The sequence below is a fragment of the Grammomys surdaster genome, unplaced genomic scaffold (genome assembly GCF_004785775.1).
Source record: "Grammomys surdaster isolate TR1022 unplaced genomic scaffold, NIH_TR_1.0 222, whole genome shotgun sequence".
Classification (NCBI taxonomy): domain Eukaryota; kingdom Metazoa; phylum Chordata; class Mammalia; order Rodentia; family Muridae; genus Grammomys; species Grammomys surdaster.
Genome location: NW_021604667.1, coordinates 2,936,237 through 2,945,052, shown reverse-complemented (window position 1 = coordinate 2,945,052; position 8,816 = coordinate 2,936,237). Strand labels below are relative to the sequence as shown.

The 8,816-nt window shown below is 44.2% G+C and overlaps 2 protein-coding genes across 2 annotated transcripts; one reads left to right on the top strand and one right to left on the bottom strand.

Moving 5' to 3' along the window:
* Positions 1-63: 63 nt before the first annotated feature.
* Rnf113a (ring finger protein 113A) lies at positions 64-1,295 on the bottom strand. The gene has a single exon (XM_028773159.1). The coding sequence runs from the start codon at positions 1,137-1,139 to the stop codon at positions 114-116; it is 1,026 nt and encodes a 341-aa protein (XP_028628992.1). The 5' UTR covers positions 1,140-1,295; the 3' UTR covers positions 64-113.
* Positions 1,285-5,055, top strand: Ndufa1 (NADH:ubiquinone oxidoreductase subunit A1). Its single transcript, XM_028773160.1, has 3 exons — positions 1,285-1,533; positions 2,634-2,723; positions 4,904-5,055. The coding sequence occupies exons 1-3, from the start codon at positions 1,432-1,434 to the stop codon at positions 4,922-4,924; spliced, it is 213 nt and encodes a 70-aa protein (XP_028628993.1). The 5' UTR covers positions 1,285-1,431; the 3' UTR covers positions 4,925-5,055.
* The last annotated feature ends 3,761 nt before the right edge of the window (positions 5,056-8,816 follow it).

Sequence of the window (8,816 nt, the reverse complement as noted above, 5' to 3'; positions counted from 1 at the left end):
AAAGAAAGAAAGAAAGAAAGAAAGAAAGAAAGAAAGAAAGAAAGAAAGATTGATTCCAAAAGATTTTAAGAAACAACAAAATATTTATTTTGAGACTGGGAATTATGGAAAATCTAAATAATGGAAACTGGACTTTCTTCTAGGTCTTCTAGGAAATCAGAAACACCACCTTCTGCTTCAGCTCGATGCTTTCCCAGTTTAGCAATCAATTCTTTGGCTGGATTGAAGACGCCATTGGTCTGCTGGTCACAGACATAGCAGCGCGAGGTGGTGCGGAAATGCTGCAATGCACAGCTCTCGCAGAAATAATGCCTACACTTGGTGACAACTGGATTTTGGAAGGTCTGGCGACAGATGAAACACTTGAATGGTATTTCGTCATCATCGCTTCCCACTTCGTAGTTTTCGTCCTCATAGACACCATAGCGACCCTCATCAAGCTCACGTTCGATCTGCCACCCGTGCTTGTAATCTGAACGGTCATGGAGGAATTTGCAGCTGTCCCCGAAGCCGCAGAATCCAGTCTCCTTGTAGTCCTTGCAAATGTCGGGCTGGTAATCCCAGCGCACGGTGGCACGTAGATGCTCTGGAGCTCGGATGGGGCCTTTCCTCACCATCCCGGAGGAAGCATTGCCCATGGATGTATCCTTGGGCTTCACGTACTTCTGATAATTATTGATTCCCCGATAGATCTTGTCATCTTCCTTGCCCCTTAGTTCCTCCTGGATCTTCTGGCTCCGCTCAAAGATGGACTGTGCATCTCGCTCCTTCTCAGTGTCCAGTTCGTAGATAGCAGTCGCCCCCATATCCTCGGGCCCCACGGGTTTTGCCGAGCGGGTAGACTTGTAGACCACGCCGAAACCCTCCGGTTCATTCTCGTCCTCGCTACTCAAGCCGCCGTAGTTTGCCTTCTGTTTAGCGTTGCAACGCGTCTTCTGGATCATCGGATTGTGAGTCGCCTGCTTTTTCTCAGGACGGACCACAGAGCTGCCTTCATCACTGCTGCTGCCGCTGTCCCCGGACCCCGCATCGCAGAGCCGGCGCTTTCGGCGACCCGCCGCTCCTTTCCGCCTAGGCTTTTTGAAGAGGAAAGTGCACACCTGACGGGTAGAATTCCCTGGAGAAAGTTGCTCCGCCATTAGAGATCCTCAAGTTCTGAAACCGTACGGGACCGCTTCACGTCGTCACACTTCGTGGTAGTCTTTGCTGCAGTGAATCGAACAGGAGGAAAAGAAAGGCCAGCAAGAACGCTGCCCTGGAACGCTTGGCAGACCGCGAACGCCAGTCACTTTTGGGCCCCCGCAGCCGCCGTCGCTTCCTCTTGAGCCATACAGGGCACCGCCCCTCCCGCGTGCTGCCGGAAGAGAGGTAAAGCCGGGTCACCTCTGAGGAGCCGGTGACGGGGGTTGGAGTGTGAGTAACGGTGCGGAGATGTGGTTCGAGATACTCCCTGGCCTCGCCATTATGGGGGTGTGCTTGGTCATCCCCGGGGTGTCCACTGCGTACATCCAGAAATTCACCAACGGGGGCAAGGTAAGGCAGCCGACTCGGCCGCGGGTGGGCTTTGCGGACTTTAGAGTTCCTCTAGGGACGGTGGGGGACGGTGGCCGTTTGGATGCGCCTTCGCTCTGTGAAGGAGAAACCATCTAAGGGAGTCCTCCTCTTATTGTCGCCTGAAAGCGAAGACTTGGGCTTCCACCTTTTATTTTAGTAAAACGAAGCTAGTTTTGGACTGAGGAGGAATGGCCCCAAAGGCAAAAATAACTATTCAGCAGCTAGCAGGAAGCTAGTTTTGGACTGAGGAGGAACGGCCCAAAAGGCAAAAAAAAAAAAAAAAACCGGCAAAAACTATTCAGCAGCTAGCAAGGTAGATTACAAGAGTCGGGCCCTAATTCCTAGGCAAAGGAGAAAGGTGTTAATCATGTCCCCGCTCCTTCCCATCGTTCGTCTCCTGGTGAGACACTGTTTAATTGATTTGGTGGATGTATTTGTGCACTTGAGTGCAGGTGCCCGCGGAAATCAAGAGAGGTCCCCGAGTCTCTTGGAACTGTAGTTAAAGGAATCAAGTCCTCTTCAGGAGCAAAGAGCAGTCAAGTCCAGGAAAGCCTGAACTACAGTGAGACCCTGTCTCAAAAAAAAAAAAAGTTGATTGAAAGGGGGGAAAAAGAAAAAAAGAAGCAGTGGTGTTGGTTCCCTCCCCCAACCCAAAAAAGGGAGAGGAAGTCTGAGAAATCAGTTACCATGGTCTGGTTTTCTTTCGAAGATTTTGGCTTTGTATTAGTCACTTAGCTTTTGTTTTAACAATGATTCTGTGTTTCTAGTGAGTCACTTCTTTTTGTAAAGATTTATTATTTATGTATGTGTGTCTGCTGCTGTCTCTGTGCACCCATGAAGAGTAGAAGAGGGTATTGAATCTCTCCTGGACTTGCAGTTATCAACACACACACACACACACACACACACATCCCAGATTGGTGCTGGGAAGCCAGTTGAGCACCCAGGAATAGCGGGCAGATGCTCTTAACCACTGAACTATCTCTTCAGCCTCTAGTGTTTCATTTGAGAAAAATTGTGGGATATATCTTTTTACTGGGTCACTTATATGTATAAACTGCATTATCCTTCATTTAAAGGAAAAAAGAGTTGCTCGAGTCCAGTACCAATGGTATTTGATGGAACGCGATAGACGTGTCTCTGGAGTCAATCGCTACTATGTATCCAAGGTAAGATGACTAAAAGATTGTGGTGGGGGTCTGGTAATTCTTGCCTAAGGTCATACAGTGCTTATTTAATTTGTATAGTTTTTACTAGTATGATATACAATCTTTTACATATATAATGATCTTTGGTGTATGTGATGTGCATGCATACATGTGTGGGTACACTTGCTCATGCATGTGCATATGGAAGGCACGCCCATTTATTTATTTGGTTGGTTGCTTGGTTTATTTGAAGTTGAGGCAGGTTCTTAATATTTAGCCTTTGCTTGCCTGGAACCTGCTATGTAGACTAAGCTGGCCTTGAAGTCGTAAATTGGCCTACCTCTGACTCCTGAGTGCGGGGATAGAAATGTGTATACTAGCAGGCCTGGGTATTTATTTATTTTTAAATTTGTCTTTATATACATGCACCATGGTACAAATGTGAAAGTCAGAGGACACCTTGTAGGAGTCAGCTCTCTCTTTTTATCATGTGGGTCCTAGGGATCAAATTCAGGCTGTCAGTCTTGGTGGCAGGCACTTTTACTCATAGTACCATCTTGCTAGCCTTAGTGCCTTATTTAAAGAATTGATAGAGCTGTCATGGTGGCATGTGCTTTGTAATCCTAGCCCCTGGGAGCCTACGACAGGAGAATTTGAGTTTGAGGCTAACTTGGGCTACATAGTAAGATACTATCTCAAAACATAAAAAAAACTTAATATAGTTTAATGTGTTTGTGTGTGGTTTGAGTTGGTGAGTGCAGGTTATGTGTGGAGGTCAGAGGACAATCTGAAGGTATAGTTCTGTCCTATACCCTTGTCAGGATCTGGGAATTGAACTCAAGTTGACAAGTCTGCATGCAAAGCCATTTCTCTGCCTCTCACCCTCATAATTCTTTAAGTTTCGTAAATCACTTAATAGCTGCTCCTACCTCATGGATCCCTCGTGGTGAACCTAGGTAAATTTTGTGCTCATTTTATAGATAAGAAAACATGGGTAGAACGGGTAAAAAGTACTGCATAGGGACACAGTTGCAGTGCTGTGTGAGAATACATCTCATGTACACGAAGGGAGATTAAGTAACTGCCTTGTGAAAAATGTGTGCCTTGGTGTTGCATGCTTTCATTTGCCCTATGGTATTTTCATACCTGCAAGGAATGTCATTACATATCTCTAGTAAAGTCTTAAGCATTTGGTTGTGAATGAGTTTTTTTGGAGGGGCCCTATTGCTTTTGTTTGAAGGAAAGCACTTGTTACATAGGCCTGGCTGGTCTGGAGCTTGCTACAGTAGCCTCGAACTCAGAGCAAACTTCCTGCCCTTGCATCTAGTAGCCTCAAACTTACAGCAAACCTGCCTCCTAAATACTAGAGTTAGGATTATAGATGTGCAATACTATGTCCACTTTAGATCTTTGGATGTTTTATGGGGCAAAGGTTTTGGAGTTAGGGTACTTTGGCTCTACTGCTGCTCAACTGACTTAAGGAAGTGATTTTTGTTTTCTTGAGACAGAATCAGGTGGTTTTTAACTTCTTTTTAGTCTCTATTTCATCACCTATGAAGGTGTTGAATGATACAGTATTTACCTTGTCTTCAGTGCTGTTGTGTGAGAGAGTTTACTGTTTGGTCCTCTGATTCATGGCAGGGGCTGTGTATGAGGATCCAGGAGGTGAATAATTACTTGACTGCAGCTCCAGTTAGGGTAAAGGAAAGGTCTTCTCATACATAGTGATATGTTTGCTGCTGTCAGAAAATGAAGTAACCCAGGTATAGTGGTGCATCCCACAATCCTAGCATTTGGGAGGTGGAGGCAGGAGGATCAGGAGTTCACTTCTGGTTACATAGGGAGTTTAAGACCAACTTCGATTACATGAGACTTTGTCAAAAATAAAACCAGACATGGTGTAGTGTCACACACCTTTAATCCCCACACTCTAGGGGCAGAGGCAAGTGAATCTCTGAGTTTGAGGCCAACCAGGTCTATGGAATGAGAACCTGTGTTGAGGTGGGGGGCATCATTTAGTGGCCATTCTTTATTGATTATGAAGTCAATTTAGCTTCCATTGTTGCAGTTAGAGAAATGTGAGATGTGAAGTCACTTGTTTTAATATCAGAATGCCATTCTGTGACACTGGAAATTAAACAACATGGTACATTTTGATGAGAACAGACTCCTCACGTTCTCCTTTTCATACTGTTTTACAGGGCCTGGAGAACATTGACTAAGGAAGCAATTTCCTAGCTGATGAAAAAAATTGCTCAGCTATGGTCATCTGTTCCAGTTAGAAGGCTATGCAGCATATTATATACTATGCGCATGTTATGAAATGCATAATAAAAATTTAAAAAAATCTAAAGTCATTTTTCTTTTTTATGAAGCAAAGTAAAGGTTTAATAAAGATAATTTGATATAGACATGAGTTTTAAGAAAGAAATAGAGGCACTCTGAAGAAACTAAGACACATCTGAGAGTGTGGGTATGGGCTTCTCGAAGAGTCTTTTTTTTTTCTGTTACAATAGTCATATATGGTATTTTGATGGGTATCTTGGGGTTACTGTTGGTGTAATGAGACACCATGACCAAAAGTAACTGAAGAGAAAAGGTTTTATTTCACTCAGTTCCATATAACAGTTCATCATCAAAAGCAGTGAGGGCAGGAACCTGGAAGCAGGGGCTAATGCCAAGTCCATTGGAGGGGTGCTGCTTACTGGGTTACTCTCCATGGCTTGCTCAGCCTGTTTCCTTATTGAACCTAAGACTATCAGCCCAATGTAGCACCATCCATAATGGGCTGGGCCTGCCCCCCATAAGTCACTAATTAATAAAATGTTCTACAGACTTCCCTACAGTTCAATCTTATAGAGACATTTTTCTCAAATAAGACTCTCTAATGACTCCAGCTTGTATCAACTCAGCATAAAGCTAGCCAGTACAGTAAGTTTTGAAGTTTGCTAAGAAACATAAATGATATCATAAATTGGTTCTGGGGAGATTGTCATCCAGATCACAGTGGTAAGGTAAAAGTCTGGGTAGGTTATTTTCACTCTGAATGTTAATTGCCTTGTTTGAAATTTCTAGAAAATGTTCAGTCCCCACCCAAGGTCCTACACATTCAGGCCGTAAGCCTGGTTTGTTGCTATTTTAACATATCTAGATATAAAGGAATATTAATCTTAATGTTAGCAACTTTTACAGCAAATGTTATTAATTATGCTGCAATTCTTCTCAACTGGGGAGAGATTTCAGATAGACTCCAGGGTGAGGGGCTCCTTTCCTATGCCCCCATAATTGTTCCTTTCTATCCTGCCTCAAATTCCTCCTCTGAGATGTTGTTGATCTCTTAAGGGCTGCAAAGGGCTGAAAACTCTCCTGAAGCTTCTGTATTGAGCAAAGAATTAGACCTTACCTTTTCAGGAATCAAAAGGCAAGATGTCTCAGCTGGTAAAAATACTAGCCTTGCAAGCCTGATGACCTGAGTTCAATCCCCAGAACCCACATTTTACATAACAACTTAGGGCTGGAGAGTTGGCTCTGTGCTTAAGTGTTCTTACTGCTCTTGTAGAGGACCCAAGTTCAGTTCCCAGCATCCATGTTAGATGATTACAACCATCTATAACAACAGGCCCAGAGGATCCAACATCTTTCGGACTTCAGGAGCACCAGTATTCACTTATGCACACACCTACACATGGAGAGACACACAAAATTTCAACTAAATCTTTTTAAAAGCTGGATATGGTAGCATGCACCTGTAATCCCAGCACTCTTATTGCAAGATGAGACGCAGAAACAGGAGAATCATATGGAACCTTGAGACCAGCTAACCTGGGCTATGAAACATGGCAGAAACAAGAAGAGGAGACTGCCAGAAGCCTGCTCCAGAAGTGTGTTTAGTGATCCAAGGGGGAGATATGGGATCGGTGAGTAAAGCAGGCATACACACACACACACACACACACACACACACACACACGGTAGATGAAGCAAGGCTCCAACAACTTTCCCTCTTAGTCTTTACATGCCTATTAAATCCCCCGTGCAGGAAAACAAATCACATTATAACCATTTCCTCTTTTTTTAGAGATTTATTTTATGTATGTGAGTACACTGTTGCTGTCTTCAGACACATCAGAAGAGAGTATTGGATCCCATTACAGATGGTTGTGAGCCACCATGTGGGTGCTGGGAATTGAACTCAGGACCTCTGGAAAAGTAGTCAGTGCTCTTAACCACTGAGCCATCTCTCCAGTCACCCCACTCCCTTTAATAGTTTTTTGTTTGTTTAAGATTTATTTATTTTTATTTATATGAATATACTGTAGCTGTCTTCAGACATACCAGAAGATGCCATCAGATCCCATTACAGATGGTTGTGAGCCACCATGTGGTTACTTGGAATTGAACTCAGGAACTCTAGAAGGGCAGTCGGTGCTCTTAACTGCTGAGCCATCTCTCCAGCCCCTATAATCATTTCTTAACCATGAGTTTCAATTATACATAATGATTACAAGTTTCATATTTTTTAAATTATTTTTTCCTTTTTGTTAAACATTCTTGTTTTAAAGATTTATTTATTTTATGTATATGAGTGCTCTATGTGCATGTACAGCTGTATGCCAGAAAAGGGCTTAAGATCCCATTACAGATGATTGTGAGCCATCATGTGATTGCTGGGAATTGAACTCAGAACCTCTTAACCACACAGCCATCTCTCCAGCTCCCAGGGTTTATATTTTTTAAAAACAAGTTATTCTAAATCCCACATCTGATCACTTAGCTTCTTGTGGGACCATGAAAGGATAGCTGGGTTCCTGGTCGAGCACAGGCCTCGAACCCTGGACCCTAATGGGATGGTAGGTGTTCAGCCTTGCTCCCAGACTCCAGGCTCCTAACTCGAGGCCAAAGACCTCCATTGATCCGTGCCTTTCAGTCATGTAGGGCAATGCCCCTACAGCCCCTCCCAAAGAGAGGTTTGTATCACCTAGCACAGGTAGAGGGAACTAGAGGCCTCGGGAGCCTCAAGAGATCTCCATGTTAATGAGAAACATAAAGGCCAGAGGGCGTAGCTAATTAAGCATTCCTTCCCAGACCCTCCGCCTTACAAACAGTATTTAAACTCAGGCCCACCCTGGGGGTTCAGGGTACAGCTAGATCCACTTTCCGCCATGACAATAAACCTTTTAAAACCATGGACTTCCTTGTGTCTTTGGGGCCCACCATGGAGAACTGTAGAGCCATCATCTAATCTCCCATGGAGGACCTCTCTGCGTTCTGCCCTGGAGGCCTGCCAACTCAAGCAAGCTAGCCGAGCCAGCCTTGACCCAGCCAAGTGAGTTGCTTTGGTACCCCAAGGGGCACTGCCAGAGCTTCTCTCCCTCTCATCCCTCTCTGCTGCTGGCCAGTCCTCCCAATATGCCCTCGCATCCGGGTTCTTTTGTGGCTCCCAGATGCTGCTGGGATAGAGACCACCAGTCTCCCGGTCAGCCACTTAAGCCCGGAGACCCTCCAAACCATGAGCTATGCTCCTGCGGGACTTCAGGCTAAGACCTCTCTACGCCTGGGGAAGAGCTTGGCAGCTTCTCATAGCTCATCTGCGCTGCATACAGGGAACTCAGTCAAATTCCTGCATTTCTACTCCCTGAGCTGTGGTTCCAGCTGCCTGTGGCGGCAGACATGAAGGATCCACAACTCATCCCAACAGGACCCATTGGAAGGCTACAGCCCCACAGCTTCTCATGTGATTTCTTCCCATAATACATCTATATCCTAAAGTAATAGTTTTCGTATTATAGATTAACAGAATTTGAGCAAGCCAAATATTTTTAACAGCCAGTTTATCTTTTACCAGCAGGTAGCAGTTTGCAGTTCCAAGCAAGGAGGTAGATGTCATGTTATTCTAACTTACACAATTCTTATTCATCTGACAGTTAACCTTCTACCTGTTCTTATATTGTTTTCATAGCAAAGTGAATGTATAGTTAACTAGCAAACTTCAGGTCAGAGATCTTTTACATTTCTTGAGACAACAGAAAAAGAAGAATCTATCCAGTCTACATGCTTCATAGCACTAAGTCCTCAAGATGCATACCAAAGCTCATCAGCAAACTTATAGTTAAA